Genomic DNA, 16,519 nt, shown 5'->3' with positions numbered 1-16,519 from the left:
ATATACGTCATTGCGTTATATCGTCTTTTAATTCAGTAATTTGTTTTTTTTGTTGTTTAGTCTTTAAATCATCAAAAAATTATATATTAGAAGAATTTAATTAATTCATTAAATCATCATTATTCCCCGGGCCCGATCCTGGTCGGGCCGGAGGCTCTTCGGCTCTTGCTTTTCAGGCCACGTAAGCACGGAGGCCCGTTTAGGCTTCAACTTGGCCCTTGTGTTTTTCTTATAGATAGGTCAAGGTTGTATGTTTGTCTTTATGAATCTGATGATAAGCCCGGCCCAAAAACTAATATACGTTTTCTCAAGATATTTGGTGTAGCCTTCGAGATTCAAAGTGATGTAAATCGATCTCTTAACGACCTAATAATTGGCACTTTACTCTTGATTTAATTGGCCATCGAGAGTAGGAACTTGGTATCATAGCACATCATTAATGTGCAAACGCACTGCACCGTTGCATGTTCACTTAAATATCTCTATAAAATAATACATGGACAACTTTGTACATATATACGCAGATAATTGGTTGCGTTTTTTCTTTTAAATTTTATTATTCAGAAAATTAAAACCTCGTAATAGAAGCTTTATTACTCGCCGCAAGATATATTGCTTCTTCCATGTCATTGTATTTCAAGTTAATACATACAATAAAGATAATGTTCAAGCTTCAATTCACGAGACAAATGCCAACGAGAAGGAGATCCGTCTTGCATGGCCGATATGAGGGAAATCGAAAGTATGGGGAGTATTTTGATTTGGATGTCGAGCGAGCGAGCGAGAGAACATTGTAAAAAGCACGGTTTATTTCAATCCTTTACATATTATATTATTATAAATTATTTTTTAATAAATGATTAGGGATGATATAGTAATTACATGTACTATATACTTAATATTAATTGTAAAAATATAAATTTATAAATTTTGGGCGAGTCAGGCTCTATCGGGTTTTTAAGGATTGGACCACAACATTTTACGGTTTTTTTTTACATGAAAAACCACCCAAATTTTTTTAGGGTCCCAAAAATTTAGTTTTCTTTTGTAATTAGTTTTAGAGTTAAGTAGAGTTAGTTTTGATTTTAATTGAGTCGTAATGATTGTATTGTTGAATTATGAGAAAAAGTGTTAAAAAGTAATAAATAGTTGAAAGAAAGTAATGGTTGTGCTGTTGAATTGTGAAAAAGATAATGGATAGTTGAAAGAATTTGGTATTAAAGATTGAATTGAATGGTTAAAAAAATTGATAAAAAATGGAAAAGTAATAATTGTGTTGTTAGTTTTTATTGTGTAATGAGTAGAGTTAAAATTTTAATAATGTGTTTGGTTTTAGAGTTGAGTTGAGTTGAGTTGAGTTTTTATTTTAATTTATTTATAATGATTGTGATGTTGAATTACGAGAAAAAGTTTTAAAAAGTAATGAATAGTTGAAAAAAAGTAATGATTGTATTGTTCCCTTGTGCCAAAAGTCCTGAATAGTTGAGCTCCTTTCTTATTCCCCCTTGAATTGAATGGTTAAAAAAATCCCCTCCCCCTAAAAAAGTCCTAATTGTATTGTTAACTTTTGTTGTATAGTGAGTATAGTTAAAATTAGAGTTAAAATCTTAAAATTAGATTGCGAAATTAAACGAGTCGTAAAAATTTGATTGTAAAACCAAACGGAACTAAAATAAAAAAATGCCCCCCCTTTTCCTCTTTATTTTGGGTATTTGGATTTTTGAAAGAAGGGGCCTCTATCATTTTAAGTATGCCTTTTTTTTTTTTTTCTCTAATACGAAGTATACGGGTTTTGTCCGATTAATCCTTGAGGCTCTGTGAATTTCCGGCTGTGTACAAAACGGATAATTATGCCAAAGTCGCTCCGGTGACTCCAAAAGCTTTCGAACCTGGGATCGGGTGAATACTAGCTCCTCCTTATCATTAGTCTAAACTCCTTGGAGTTTTTAAGTACGCCTATTGTTCAACACATTCATGAGCAAATCAATTTCAAGGATCAAAATGAAAAGAACCAAAACTTACAGGACCAAATTGTTATTTCATACCTGTCTCCATGTACGGAGTGGGGGGCGCCATCATACATAAACAATCTAAAAACCCCTCACCACCGCAGGACGGAGAAACCCTAAACCCTACTGCTGCGTGTGTTGTCTTTGGGGAAGACTTGGACCGTCGAATGCCCCCTCCTCTCCTCTCACTGTCTCACTAACCCTAGCATATCCCCAGCGAGAGCTTTGAACGGGGGCGGCGGCCGGCTCCAATGGCACTTTACCTGCTCTACGAGTCTGCTTCTGGTTACGCCCTGCTTCTCGCTCACGGGCTCGATGAAATCGGGCAGAACACTGAGGCTGTTCGCAGCTCTGTTTCGGACCTCAACCGTTTCGGTAAGGTCGCCAAGCTCGTGGCCTTTAACCCGTTTGAGTCCGCTCTTGATGCTCTCAATCAGTGCAACTCCGTTTCCGAAGGTAAACTAAAATGCCCAAATTTGGGTTTCACTGTTTAGCTGGATATAATGCTTCTTGTAGCATAAGCTTTGTTTGCTACCCGCCTTTTGAGTCAGCTGTCACTTTTTGCTGTTGGGTTGGGTGCGTCGCGCATTAACCCAGAAACGAGTCCGTCAATATGAAATAGGGATGATAGGCAGTTATTCAGCACGAGGAGTCTGACGTAGTGCTGCTAATGGGTCACTCGTTAAATGATAAGATTCATGTGGTTGATCATAGGAAGATCACTCTGCCTTCATTATGGTTGATTTCTTTGTTATGTTCAGATGTCGAATCATTAGTGTAGTCCAAAGGTCAATTGATATAGTTGACGTATCGTAGCCAAAAAAAAAATTGCTATAATGAGCTCGTTAAACACTTCATTTCTGATTTTATTTGACTTCTTGTTTCAGGGATTATGACGGATGAGCTGAGGAACTTCTTGGAAATTAATCTTCCGAAAGTCAAGGATGGTAAGAAGGCAAAGTTTAGTTTAGGTGTTGCAGAGCCCAAGATTGGATCCCATATTTTCGAAGTTACCAAAATCCCTTGTCAGAGCAATGAGTTCGTTCTTGAGCTTCTTCGTGGTGTGCGCTTACATTTCGACCGATTTATCAAGGACTTGAAGGTCTCTATGTATTCCTTTGCCTTTTTCCTGCTCCTCTCTCTTTTGTTCTTGACTGAATTTCCCTTTTTCCTGTTCTATTAAATGCATAAAGATGCAGATATCTTCTTTTTCGTGGGCTTATCTTGTTCGGTCTTAATATTTGTAGCCTGGTGATTTAGAAAAAGCACAACTTGGTCTAGGCCACAGTTATAGCAGAGCAAAAGTGAAGTTCAATGTCAACCGAGTGGACAACATGGTTATACAGGCCATCTTTCTACTGGATACTCTTGACAAAGATGTCAATTCCTTTTCCATGAGAGTTAGGTTTGTGGAAACATTTCTTCATCTGACCACTACCGTCTATGCATTGGGAACGTTGTTGCAATTAGTATCAATAGTGTAGTTTTCTCATCGTTTATTATACCTGTGAAGGTTTGGGAACATCTTTATTTTGTGCGGGTTTATTTTCCTGCCTGTTATTTCTGACTAGCGGTCTTGTCACTTCCATGCAGAGAGTGGTACTCTTGGCACTTCCCCGAATTGGTAAAGATTGTCAATGACAATTATCTCTATGCCAAAGTTGCAAAATATATAGAGGACAGATCAAAGCTGGCTGAAGATAAAATCCCTGGTTTGACCGACATAATCGGTGATGAAGATAAGGCAAAGGAGATAGTTGAAGCTGCCAAAGCATCTATGGGTAAAAAATTTATATTTCTTTTTCCCTTAGACATCATTAAGTTGTATATTCACGTATTTAATAAACTTTTGCAGGGCAGGAGTTGTCTCCTATCGACCTGATCAATGTCCAACAGTTTGCTGAGAAGGTGATGGGCCTGTCTGAGTACCGGAAGAAGCTCTATGACTATCTTGTGACGAAAATGAATGACATTGCACCCAATTTGGCTGCTTTGATTGGTGAAGTTGTTGGAGCTCGCCTGATTTCTCATGCTGGGAGTCTCACTAACTTGGCTAAGTGCCCTTCTTCAACCCTTCAGATTCTTGGTGCTGAAAAAGCTCTCTTCAGGTGCTCTTATTTTGTACATTTACCTAGCTAATTCATTAGGATAATTGTTTTTTGTTCCTTTTCTGTTTAGTTGGTTTTACGGGCGGTAAGAAAATATGATTACCCTTAGTGCTCTGTTATTGAGTGTATTTGTTTAATGCTCTGTTGTCGGTTGCATTTGTTTTTACAACTGTAGAGCGTTGAAGACAAGAGGAAACACACCCAAATATGGTCTGATCTTCCATTCATCTTTCATTGGTCGGGCATCTGCACGGAATAAGGGTCGCATGGCCCGTTATCTTGCAAACAAGTGTTCCATTGCATCACGCATAGATTGTTTCTCAGGTGGGATTATTGGCTTTATACATCTTAATGTCTCTTCTCTTCAGTACAGCATACCTATTCACCCTTAAACCTGTCAAACTTTATACAGAGAGGGGATCGACTATCTTTGGAGAGAAACTTAGGGAACAAGTTGAGGGGCGACTTGACTTTTATGACAAGGGAATTGCTCCTCTTAAAAACATTGATGTGATGAAATCTGCCATTGAAAGTACTGCAAACAAAGGTGAGGAAGCAGAGATTGTTTTGGTTATATTTCTCTGAATGATTCAGTTTGACTCATATCTTTTGTATGTTTGCGGTTCTGCGTAGACAAAGAGATGGAAACAGAAGAACCAGTTGATGCATCGGCAAAGAAAAGCAAGAAGAAGAAGTCCAAATCTGCAGGAGCAGAGGATGGCGAGGCTATGGTGGAAGACAAACTGACCGGTGCCGCAAATGGAGAAGCTGAAGAGGAACCTAAGTCGAAGAAAAAGAAGGAGAAGCGGAAACTGGATGAGGAGGAACAAGGGAAAGCTGAGGATAAGTCAAATGGTGCTAATGGTCTCGAAGCTGTTGAGGATGGAACCACCACCAAGAAGAAGAAGAAGAAGAAGAGCAAGGATGAAGGCGGAGAGGAGTTGCAGGCTGCAAGCGACATGGAGAAGAAAAAGAAGAAGAAGAAATCGAAGGGTGAAGACTGATGATTTTCAGGAGAGAGAGTAACAAGTCCCAAGGGCTAATTTTCCGTTGTATTGTATCTCGAGGCCCTGCAAAATCCTGTTAGGAACTCTTAGCATGAAATTACCTTGTTTTTTAATTTTTGTCTTATGAATGGATTGCTGTTCGTGGAACTCAATGGAATTTTGGGGAATTTAAGAAGTGCTTGTAATCTTCTATATATATATATATATATATATAGCTTTAAGCTCCAGTTAACTCGTGCTGGTTTTTGACATATTCAGGCCCCAGTAGATTATCTAAAGTTCCCCTAGGCTGGCGTTTACTGTTTTATTTCGAGTATATTAGTTAACCGAGGAATAGCAAGAGTACAAGGAAAAATTTACCCGTTGATGTTGTTTGGTTCGTTCATAAGAAAGGGAAAAAAGAAAAAGAAAAAAAAAGAGGGTGTTTGGTTCGAGCATGTTATATAATCGGGTGCGTGAAGAGTACCAGAAAATTTTGTTCATCGATGTCGTTTCAAGGGCATGGCGGTTCAAGAATGTTAAGATTTTATCAGGACGTGTAAAGGGTACTAGGATGCCATTTTGAGGTCGTTTGGTTGGAGTATGTTAGATTGCAGTGAATCTGCATAGACAGATAGTACTGTGGAGGAAATATGTTGGTTCATATCAGTTTGGTGTTGGTTCGACTATATCAGATTATGGCGATGTGAAGAGATTACCGGTTTGAGGAGTTCCCAGGAAACTTCGTTCGTTTATAATAATATGACGTCGAGTAAATTGGCAATTTCGTCATCGACTTACGCAAATTGCATCATCTGGATCCCTGAAAAAAATGTTACATTGAATTCGTCTCTGGTCACATCGAAGTCGTCCCTGATCACATCGAATTCGTCCATGATAACATCAAGTTCGTCCCTCGTCACATCAAATTCGTCCATGGCCACATCAAATTCGTCCCTGAACACATCGAATTCGTCCATGGTAACATCAAGTTCGTCCCTGATCACATCAAGTTCATCCTTGGGCACATCGAATTCGTCCCTGGTCACATCAATTCGGTCCTCTGTCACATCAGTTTGATCCATGGTAACATCAAATCCATCCTACGGTCCTTTGTCGTTATAATTCCGTGAGAGGCCCAGATTGATGTGTATCAAAAAGGTCCTTATGTATCAAAAATGTCCTTATGTTATGAACTAGAGACGAGGGGGAGTGATAAAAAAGGGAAAAAAAAAGAGGGAATAAATTGAACAGTTACATATAAGAACGATATTGATGAATACGATGTTTTCCGTCCGGTGTTAACTATAGATTTGACGGAGGGATGAATTTGATGTTACCAAAAACCAAATTAATGTGACCAGGGATGAATTCGATATGCCCGGGGACGAACTTGATGTGATCAAGGACGAACTTGATGTTACCAGGGACGAATTTGATGTGTCCAAGGACGAACTTGATATGGACAGGGACGAATTTGATGTGGACAGAGATGAATTTGATGTGATGAGGGACAAATTTGATGTTACCAAGGACAAATTCGATATGACCAGGGACGACTTCAATGTGACAATGGACGAATTCGATGTAACATTTTTTTTCAAGGAACCAGATAATGCAATTTGCGTAAGCAAGGACGAAATTGCTAGTTTACTCATATGATGTCTCGCTACGAATATTGGAAAAATATAATTTATATCTTCGATGGTGTCGTTTTTTTGAGAAACTTCGGGAAATTTTTCATTTTGGAAGGTCCGACCGAATCTCCCGACCCGACCAAAGTACACCCACAAAAAAAAAAAGAAAAAAAAAGCGAATCTTCTTCTTCCTCCTCCTTTACCCAAAGAATCTGTCCCCTTCGATGGACACGCACAGAGAGAGGGAGACAGAGAGAGAGGTCTGCTGTTACGCTCACTTCCTCAGTCCCTCGTCTTGCTGCTTGTACTACGTACGCACAGACAGATACAGAGCAGAGAGAGAGAGAGAGCAGACGGAGCAATGGCTAGTGTTGGAAGCGGAGTGAACTTGGAGGATGTCCCCTCCGTGGACCTCATGTCGGAGCTCCTCCGCCGCATGAAATGCTCTTCCAAGCCCGACAAGCGCCTCATCCTCATAGGTACTCCTCCTCCTGTCGTGTGCAGTCCTGTCCTGTATCCCCCTCTTCTCTCCTCCACACAATTCTCCGACTCATCACTCAGTCTCCGAGCTTTAGCGCGTGGAAGCAACTGGATCTGGTGCTTTTCTTTGTGGTCTCTCGGCTTCAAATAAATATTATTATTGGTCATTGGTTTGTCTGTTGTCGTCCAATAATCTGATCTCTGGTTACTGGTCACAAGTTAGATTCATGCTCCCATCGCATATGTGCGCAACAATCAACAAAGCAGTCTTTTTAGAGATTGTTTCCTCTTATCACAATCACAAGATTTCCAGCTTTGACTGTGAAGCACAAAGTTGGTGCATTGCTGCTTGTTTACTTTCCCTGTCTATGATTATATGCAATGCTGCTGCACGTGCAGTACTAAAGTATCTGAAGTAGTTGGACTTTCCTCGACATTGTGATGGGTTTTTATTTCCTCGTCAGTGTGTGCTCTCTCTCAGCTTTTGCTCACTATCTTTCGTTCTGGGTTTCAAATATTATTATGTATACAAAAAAATGGCAGGCCCACCGGGATCAGGAAAGGGTACTCAATCGCCCATCATCAAGGATGAGTACTGCTTGTGCCACCTTGCCACTGGTGACATGTTAAGGGCTGCTGTTGCTGCTAAGACACCTCTTGGCCTCAAGGCTAAAGAGGCCATGGACAAGGTGGGCACCTGCTACGTACCTTACCTTGTTGTCTTTCGTCCTCTCTGCAAATTTTTTGCCTTCCTGTCCATCGTCTGAACTCTTTCTTTGTTTCTCTCTTCTCTCGATTCTTATATTAATGTGCAGGGAGAACTCGTCTCCGATGACTTGGTTGTCGGGATTATAGACGAAGCCATGAAGAAGCCTTCTTGTCAAAAGGGTTTCATTCTCGACGGGTTCCCTAGGACCGTGGTGCAAGCCCAGAAGGTTTTGCACCCTTGAGTCAATCATGAATTAAGTCTTAATTTTACTTTTCTCTTATTTTGATGCTGGAGTTGGGGGTGAGTAATTTCCGTTCCTTCTCCCGTCTCCGCCTTGAAATTGAACAGCTTGATGAGATGTTGGAGAAGCAAGGTGTCAAGGTCGATAAGGTGCTCAACTTTGCGATAGGCGATGCAATCTTGGAGGAGAGGATTACTGGCCGTTGGATCCACCCATCCAGTGGCAGGACTTACCACACAAAGTTCGCCCCTCCAAAGAATCCTGGAATCGATGATGTAAGTACCCTGGTCAATTTACTTTTGTTGTTCCCGTGAAGATCCCTTTGGCTTTAAGATTGTGGTCGGGCACGATAACATTTCTTACTGTGATTTCCTTGCACGATAGCATTTTTTTTTCTACTGTGATTTCCGTTTTTGGTATTTTAAACAAGGTATAGTGAGAAATAAGGGGTTCGCCTTATTCAGTTGTTCTCTCCGAGGCAATATTGATGTTGTTTTTGGTCTTACGTTGATTGCTTATTCCCTTTTCATTCTGTTTAAAGATCACCGGAGAACCTTTGATCCAACGCAAGGATGACACTGCAGCTGTTCTGAAATCAAGACTGGAGGCATTCCACAAGCAAACTGAACCGGTAACTTATCCTCATCTTTCCTACTTACTTCTCGGAAATAGCTCGGGAAAGACATTATAGGAGAAGGCAACCTTCATTCGACTTGGGGCTGCTGACTTGACAATTTACCCGGAAGATGTCGTAGTAAGTATCTCATCGCGAGCTTTTGCATTAATCTACAGGTCATAGATTACTACTCGAAGAAGGGAATCGTTGCGAATCTTCCTGCAGAGAAACCTCCCAAGGAAGTAACAGCTGAGGTTCAGAAAGTGCTTTCTTCATGAAGGAAAGGTTGTACTCAGCTCAGAAGACCCTTGATTGAATGAACTCTAGAAATTGCATATCGATATATATACCATTGACGCACTCGAATTTCGCTTCTTCTTCTTTTTTTTTTTTTATATATATTTTTTCTCTCTTCTTTTCTTTTCAAATTGTATTCTACAACAGAGTGCAGCGGCTGATTTTGACCTAGTGAGATTTTTTTCTGACCCTCTGCCTAGAATAAAGATGTGAACGGTTTGCTTCAGACGCATAATGTGAAGTTACTCCCGTATTCCCAAATCACAAAATATTTGTTGAAAGTTTGGTCGATGTTACCATTTCTTAACATCAAACAGACCAGACGTTTATTACTCGACTCTTGTTATCGTCAATTGGCATTGCTCTCCGCTGAAAAGCAAACTGTGCATCAGTTTTGCAATGGTAACAGCAAACTCTGCATCAGTTTTGCTCTACGCGGACGTGTTTCTCTGTTTGATGATTTTGGCAGCCGTAGACTGTAGATCGTCCGCGTCCTTAAGCTATTATAAGAAGTACGATTTGATTAACTGTGAAGATGCTGATTCCACTGTTTGAAATTCAGCAAGTCGAAAATCATGATGGATTGGTTAGAATGATTCGGCGTTTATTCCCATCAAGCAATGTCACGGGTTCGAGTCTTGTGAAAAGAGAAAACTTACATTGGAAGTGCTTTATCCCATTAATAAGTTGACTCGGCTCGAATCGGATTAATCGAGGTCTGCTGTACTTCCAGATACTGGGGTAAAAAAAAAAAAAAACATTCGGCTAGTCGCATACGCGCTTGGTCCTGTTTGCGTGTTCACCCATATGTCGTGTAGACTACCGCAGGTTGTTTTGATTTCTGCTCCTTTTGATTATTTCATCGGACAAAAACATTAAGAAGTCAAAAAAGCTAGAAATATGAAAGTGAAATGAATTGCAGCAATGGAGTTTCTTGCGGATAGTTCAGTTCAGGTAGGCCACAATGTTTGATTCTTGTTTCTCTTCTACTGGCTTGCATAGCTTTTATATATATATATATATATATATATATAGTCTCGATACTGCCGATGAAGTCGAGATGGGCGTTTCAGTTTTGTTTTAGCATGGTTCCTTTAATTCGATGCAAAATTAATGGAAACGAGCCGGGTGTGCCTGCCTATTGTACCACACAACTTGCGCTTGAGATATATATATATATATATAAATATGGAGCCTTGCTCTAGCTAAGCGCTATATATTATATGAGAATTAGCCTTTGGGACGCATGGTAGGCGATTATCATATATCTCGTTCGTTCTTTTCGATTATGACAGGTAACTCGACTCAGAAAAAATGACGATCAAGCGCAGTGGCAGATTAGAGGAAGCAAGTCTGCCTTCAAAATTAGTTGAGCTACCCGGGCGTCATTTCTAGTCTCGAATAATAATATATAACTTCTTGTTTCATGAATTCGAATTGATGATGGGGGGCTATGTATGGAGACGATGAAGGTCAGGAAAAGCTGGGCGTGCTATGGTCATTTTTCTCCTTCCTACTTTTTATGCCTCGATTGGTGATGGTCTCTTTTTCACAAAATATGGACTTTTTATGATTTGGTTGGTCCCACTAAATTGTTAGTTGACACCAGTTAGTCCATTTGATCGAGTCTTATATAATGAATGACAACGTCTGTAGAGTAGAGGTTAGAATGTCATTCTGATATCCCTTTTAGAGATATATAAAGAAGAAAGATCCCACCTAACCAAACCTCTGTCTATAATTTAAGCTCCCTATAATTGTTCAATCAATAGCCAGCCTGCTAAAGGGCCCAATTTTGGCCGTTTGTTCGTCCTTGTTTATCTAAAGAAAATAAAAGAAAAAGAAAAAGGTCATCTCAACCTCCAATTAATCAACTCGGAGTTCCTTCCTCATTGTGTTTTTTTTTAATGAAATCACAAATTATTCTCAATCACATGCGATCAAAATTAATCCCATAAATTAAAATTGTTATCGATATAGTATAACATCACAAAATCTTCTTTTATTTATATATATATATATATATATATATGAAAAGGATAGAGATTTTTTTGAAGGGATTTTATATGAGATATGATGTTGTAATGATACGCATGGTACTTTTAATTATATACTCTAATATTTTTAATTATATCACCATTGTACTTTTGGTTATATGGTATGATACTTTGAAAATTTTGATAGTACTAAATATTACGTCATATAGCTTATTTATAGAATATATAAGCTTTGAAAATCTATTCCAATGAATATCAATATATAATTCTCATTGGTAAAAGTTTAGTTAATAAAGGTCTTTTTCAACGGATCGTAAATATGTTAGTATACGCTCTCGTTATCATAAGTTTTATCTTATGATAGTACAACTTTCCATTGATATGTGCCTTTTTTTTTTAGTGAAAGTAATACGTGTCATTATGACTCTATGCCACCACATAAAAATCCCTTTCTAAAAAAAAGTTATAAATAAATTAATAATTTATTTATCTATAATTGTTCCAGACACATGAGAAGCATGCACAGGAGATGCAATATTCACTTGAGATATACTTTTATTAAGGAAGGAGGCTCCCTAAAAGGAGCAAATTGCAAAGATGAATCGAAGAGAGTTATGTCACTATATATCTGATACTTGTTGGTAAGTTTTTTTATTAAATAATAAGAAATTTAATAATTTTAAAATACTTATTAAATAGTAAGAAATTTATTTTTTTGCTAAAAGATATATTATCTTGTAAGAAACTCGTTAGTTTTTAGTTAACATTAGCATTTTATTGAAAATCAAGCCCATATAACGCAAGAAGAAGAAGAAATATTGAATTCCATGGAGAGGATGCAGCAACGGCAGACGCCACATGCTTTCTCCCTTTCTCGCGACTTCTGAGTTGAGCTTCAGCCTTCAATTCGCAAAACTGAATAATACCATCTATTTATATATGAAAATAAAGTTTTAAATCGAATTATCACATTATCACATTATTAAAAATATAAAATAGAGCTTTTTTGAGATACGATATCATCATTTATACAGTTAAAATAATTTTAATATACTTTGATTAAAAAATATTTATCCATCAAAAATATATATTCATAATATTATCTTATTTAATCTATATAGTGGACTCTATATATATATATATATATATATACGCGCGCCAGTTCCCAGTCTCACTTCCATTTCCCATATTAATTATATTATGGCTCAAGCTGGAGACGGCCTTCCCCCTCATCCTCATCCCCCAGTAGACCCCGGCAACGGCTTCTGCTCCGACACCAGAACCTATCACAGCCTTCGTCCTCCAGTCCCTCTCCCTCCCGTCACCCATCCTCATCCCCTCTCCGTCACCGACTACGCCCTCTCTCTCCTCCCTTCCTCCGTCTCCTCCTCCCCCGATCACCGTTATTACATCATCGACGTCGCCTCTGACCAACGCCTTATCTTCTCCCGGACCCTCCGCCTCGCCAACTCCCTCTCCCTCCACCTCCGGGACCGCCTCTCCAAGGGCGACGTTGCCTTCATCCTCCTCCCTCCCTCCTTCAATGTCCCCATCATTTACCTCTCCCTCCTCTCCCTCGGCGTCGTTGTCTCTCCCTCCAACCCGCTGAGCTCCGCCTCGGAGATCGCCCACCAGGTCCGTATCAGCAACCCCTCCATCGCCTTCGCCACCTCCTCGACATCCTCCAAGCTGCCTCCTAATTATAAACTCCGACTCGGTGTGGTCCTCGTCGACTCGCCCGAGTTCGAGTCTGTTGTACTGACGAACGCTGAAGATGACTCGAGCTCTGCCTCTGCCTCTCCCACCTCATCACCATCATCATCATCATCTCTACCTCTGCCGCTGATGAGCAATGTCAATGGAGTCCATCAATCCGATCCTGCGACAATACTCTACTCCTCCGGCACGACTGGCCGGGTCAAGGGGGTGCTGATGACTCACCGGAACCTTATCTCTATGATCGCTGGACGCTACCATGCTCGGCATGCTGCCGCCGAGCAGCAAACACCCCGAGCTGTGTGTCTGTTTTCATTGCCTCCATTCCATGTCTATGGCTTCTTCGTGCTTATCATGAACTTCGTGCTGGGAGAGACCTTGATTTGGCTGCAGAAGTTTGAATTCGAGGCGATGCTCAAGGCGGTGGAGAAATACAGGGTCACTCTCCTGCCCGTGTCGCCACCCATCGTCGTGAACATGATGAAATCCAAGCTCACCGACAAGTACGACCTCAGATCTCTTCAGACTGCCTTATGCGGTGGCGCGCCTCTTGGCAGGGAGGTGTCAGAGCAGTTCCAGGCGAAGTTCCCCCACGTGGAGCTCCTGCAGGTATGTAATTGTCATGTATAACTACTCTACTGGTGCTGTTGTGCTGTGCTGTGAGTCTGCATGATGCAAGTTTTTTCTTGTTATTGTACTGAAGGGATATGCTATGACTGAGAGTGGAGCAGGGAGTGGCATGATGGGTCCTGAAGAGAGTAGGCGTTACGGTTCGGTTGGCCGCCTCTCTGCGACCATGGAAGCAAAGATAGTTGACCCTGGAACAGGAGTGGCCCTGCCCCCTGGCCAGAAAGGAGAACTTTGGCTTCGAGGGCCTTGTGTCATGAAAGGTAATACATCAATCCGATTCTTCATGTTAGCTAATGCATTTACACGTGTATTATCCCCGACGTAGAATGCATTATCCATCATTTTAATTTGCAGTTTTGAAAGAATACAGAACAACATGTGGGCTTCTCCCCTCCGAGTGGTTCGAGGTCTTATTACATTCCCGAGTCAATGCTTCATTTTTTTTGACAACTTTAAGGACATATGGAGTGAGATCATATGGCACTGTTTAACAGTTAGCTGCTTGCCATTTCGAAGGTCATTAAGACCCTTGCCTGTGTGAATTCAGAACATCTGATATTCAACAGTTCTCCCTCAATTTGCATTGCTGATTATTACTCCAGAACATTAACTTTGAGCTTACATTGCCTTGTCGCCTTTACTTTCTCATGATCAAAGGTTACGTAGGAGATGACAAGGCGACAGCTGAAACTATCGACTCTGATGGATGGCTGAAAACTGGTGATCTTTGTTATTTTGACAATGAAGGGTTCCTTTTCGTTGTCGATAGGTTAAAAGAGTTGATAAAATACAAGGCGTATCAGGTAGATATATATATATGTTTTTTTTTTTTCCTACTCATTCTCCCTTATCTTAATTAATTTTCCGATTTTCCCTGCAGCTCTTATCATGCCAGTTATGCCTTGCAGGTACCCCCTGCTGAACTGGAGCATTTACTGCAATCCCATCCTGAAATTGCAGATGCCGCTGTTATTCCGTGAGTGACAATATATAGATGTTCTTAAATCCCCATTATGATCGAAGCATTCGTGACCTAACCGAAGACACCTCTGTTTATTGTTATGTGGAATTTAGCAGATATCCTGACGAAGAAGCAGGACAGATCCCGATGGCATTCGTGGTGAGAAAACCTGGAAGCAGCATAACCGAGTCTCAAGCCATCGAGTTCATTGCAAAACAGGTTACTGTTCTATGGCTTCTTGGAGCATTGCCATCGAGGGCTCCGTTAATTTGTATTGGCAAATTATCATTTGGCCACGAACTATGAATTGCACTTCTTTTTGCAGGTTGCTCCGTACAAGAAGGTAAGGCGAGTGGCTTTTATTGATAGCATCCCGAAATCTCCGGCAGGGAAGATATCGAGGAGGGATCTGATCAAAATTGCCATGTCCTGTTCTAAAGCTAGGCTATAAAACCCATCTGTCTGCTCCTCACAGAAGTTCAACTTCACATTTTCCATGAAAAGAATCAACTATGCTTCGATCTGGTTACTTGTCTACATCTCTATATGATGGTAAAACGACTTACAATCCTAGTGCATGTTGGAAATATCGGTTCGAGTATGTATTTTGTTGGTCAGTAAGAAATGACTATATATATCAGGTTGCTATTCCCAAACTAATTGCAACTCCATTTCAATCTTACCATGATCATATAGCAGAGCAGCAGGCAAAGGCCAGAGTTACTTTTATCATATATCCCGTTTGTTCTTTTTGATTATGACAGGTAACTCGACTAAGAAAAATGACGATCGAGCGCAGTGGCAAATTAGAGGAAGCGAGTCTGCCTTCAAAATTAGTTGAGCTCCCCGCGCGTTACTTATAGTCTCGAATAATAATATATAACTTCTTGTTTCATGAATTCGAATTGATGATTGGGGGTTTGGTTGGCCCAACTAAATTTTTAGTTGACACCAGTTAGTCCATTTGATTGAGTCTTATATAATAAATAACGACTGTAGAGTAGAGGTTAGAATGTCATTATGATATCCTTTTTAGAGATATATAAAGAAGAAAGATCCCACTTAACCAAACCTCTGTCTACAATTGTCTTTTACTTAAGCTCCCTATAATTGTTCAATCAATAGCCAGCCAGCCAGCCAGCTAAACGGCCCAATTTTGGCCGTTTGTTTATTCATATCGTTATTGTTTTATCTAGAGAAAAGAGAAGAGAAAAGAAAAGAAAAGGTCATATCAACTTTCAATTAATCTACTCGGAGTTCCTCATTGTTTTTTTTAATGAAATCACAAATTATTCTCGATCACATGCTATCAAAATCCGCATTAATTAATAATTAATCCCATATATTAAAATTGTTATTGATATAGTATAACTTCACAAAATCTTCTTTTAGACACACACATATATATATATGAAAAGGTAGAGATTTTTCTAAAGGGATTTTATATGATGATATGATGTCACAATTATATGATATGGTACTTTGAAAATTCTGATAGTACTAAATATTACGTGGTATAGCTTATTTATAGAAGATATAAGCTTTAAAAATCTATTCTAACAAATATCAATATATAATTCTCATAGGTAAAAGTTTTGTTGATAAAGGTCTTTTTCAACGGATCATAAATATGTTGGTATGGACTCTTGATATCGTAAGTTTTATCTTTTGATAGTACAAATTTCCATTGACATATGCCTTTTTTTTAGTAAAAGTAATACTTGCCATGGTGTCATCACATAAAAACCCCTTTCTAAAAAAAAGTTATAAATAAATTAATAATTTATTTATTTATAACTGTTCCGGATAGATGAGAAGCACGCACAGGAGATGCAATATTCACTTGAGATATACTTTTATAAGGAAGGAGGATCCTTAAAAGGAGTAAATTGCAAAGGTGAATCGGAGAGAGTTACGTCACTCTATATCTGATGCTTGTTGATAGGTTTTCTTATTGAATAATAAGAAATTTATTATTTAACAAGAAATTTAATATTTTTTGAATACTTATTAAATAGTAAGAAATTTATTTTTTTGATAAAAGATATATTATTTTGTAAGAAACTCGTTAGTTTATAGTTAACATTAGCATTCTATTGAAAATCAAGCACATATAACGCAAGAAGAAGAAG

General features: G+C 39.3%; 3 protein-coding genes across 6 annotated transcripts; all 3 read left to right on the top strand.

Annotated features, from left to right (window-relative positions):
• Nucleotides 1-2,098: 2,098 nt before the first annotated feature.
• LOC116187606 (nucleolar protein 56-like) lies at nucleotides 2,099-5,356 on the top strand. Its single transcript, XM_031516432.1, has 8 exons — nucleotides 2,099-2,465; nucleotides 2,897-3,111; nucleotides 3,257-3,414; nucleotides 3,603-3,790; nucleotides 3,865-4,117; nucleotides 4,293-4,441; nucleotides 4,530-4,664; nucleotides 4,751-5,356. Exons 1-8 carry the CDS (start codon nucleotides 2,261-2,263, stop codon nucleotides 5,119-5,121), a joined length of 1,674 nt encoding a protein of 557 aa, XP_031372292.1. The 5' UTR covers nucleotides 2,099-2,260; the 3' UTR covers nucleotides 5,122-5,356.
• Nucleotides 5,357-6,939: 1,583 nt separating this feature from the next.
• On the top strand, nucleotides 6,940-9,352 carry LOC116187605 (adenylate kinase 4). Its single transcript, XM_031516430.1, has 6 exons — nucleotides 6,940-7,219; nucleotides 7,764-7,909; nucleotides 8,036-8,155; nucleotides 8,278-8,445; nucleotides 8,712-8,801; nucleotides 8,963-9,352. Exons 1-6 carry the CDS (start codon nucleotides 7,102-7,104, stop codon nucleotides 9,062-9,064), a joined length of 744 nt encoding a protein of 247 aa, XP_031372290.1. The 5' UTR covers nucleotides 6,940-7,101; the 3' UTR covers nucleotides 9,065-9,352.
• A 2,894-nt stretch (nucleotides 9,353-12,246) lies between these two features.
• On the top strand, nucleotides 12,247-15,116 carry LOC116187603 (4-coumarate--CoA ligase-like 9). Of its 4 annotated transcripts, none has more exons than XM_031516428.1 (6): nucleotides 12,247-13,405; nucleotides 13,500-13,686; nucleotides 14,084-14,229; nucleotides 14,335-14,402; nucleotides 14,504-14,606; nucleotides 14,713-15,116. In XM_031516428.1, exons 1-6 carry the CDS (start codon nucleotides 12,281-12,283, stop codon nucleotides 14,836-14,838), a joined length of 1,755 nt encoding a protein of 584 aa, XP_031372288.1. In that variant the 5' UTR covers nucleotides 12,247-12,280; the 3' UTR covers nucleotides 14,839-15,116. The 4 variants fall into 4 exon arrangements, 2 of the variants coding, with proteins under 2 accessions (XP_031372288.1, XP_031372287.1); XM_031516427.1 differs by having other exon boundaries at nucleotides 14,501-14,606; XR_004152112.1 differs by lacking the exon at nucleotides 14,713-15,116 and having other exon boundaries at nucleotides 14,307-14,402; nucleotides 14,501-14,606.
• Nucleotides 15,117-16,519: the final 1,403 nt, after the last annotated feature.

The sequence above is a fragment of the Punica granatum genome, chromosome 8, assembly GCF_007655135.1.
Source record: "Punica granatum isolate Tunisia-2019 chromosome 8, ASM765513v2, whole genome shotgun sequence".
NCBI classification, from domain to species: Eukaryota; Viridiplantae; Streptophyta; class Magnoliopsida; order Myrtales; family Lythraceae; genus Punica; species Punica granatum.
Note: the sequence above shows the minus strand (reverse complement) of the source record. Positions and strands in the feature narration are given on the sequence as shown.

Excerpts from the sequence above, each read along its gene's own strand:
- LOC116187606 (XM_031516432.1), top strand. The coding sequence starts at position 2,261 with ATGGCACTTTACCTGCTCTACGAGTCTGCTTCTGGTTACGCCCTGCTT. Across the intron at positions 4,118-4,292 it reads GCTGAAAAAGCTCTCTTCAG|AGCGTTGAAGACAAGAGGAA; the intron begins GTGCTCTTATTT and ends TTACAACTGTAG. Across the intron at positions 4,442-4,529 it reads ACGCATAGATTGTTTCTCAG|AGAGGGGATCGACTATCTTT; the intron begins GTGGGATTATTG and ends AACTTTATACAG.
- LOC116187603 (XM_031516427.1), top strand. The coding sequence starts at position 12,281 with ATGGCTCAAGCTGGAGACGGCCTTCCCCCTCATCCTCATCCCCCAGTA. Across the intron at positions 13,406-13,499 it reads CCCACGTGGAGCTCCTGCAG|GGATATGCTATGACTGAGAG; the intron begins GTATGTAATTGT and ends ATTGTACTGAAG. Across the intron at positions 13,687-14,083 it reads AGGGCCTTGTGTCATGAAAG|GTTACGTAGGAGATGACAAG; the intron begins GTAATACATCAA and ends TCATGATCAAAG.
- LOC116187605 (XM_031516430.1), top strand. The coding sequence starts at position 7,102 with ATGGCTAGTGTTGGAAGCGGAGTGAACTTGGAGGATGTCCCCTCCGTG. Across the intron at positions 7,910-8,035 it reads CTAAAGAGGCCATGGACAAG|GGAGAACTCGTCTCCGATGA; the intron begins GTGGGCACCTGC and ends ATTAATGTGCAG. Across the intron at positions 8,802-8,962 it reads TCCACAAGCAAACTGAACCG|GTCATAGATTACTACTCGAA; the intron begins GTAACTTATCCT and ends ATTAATCTACAG.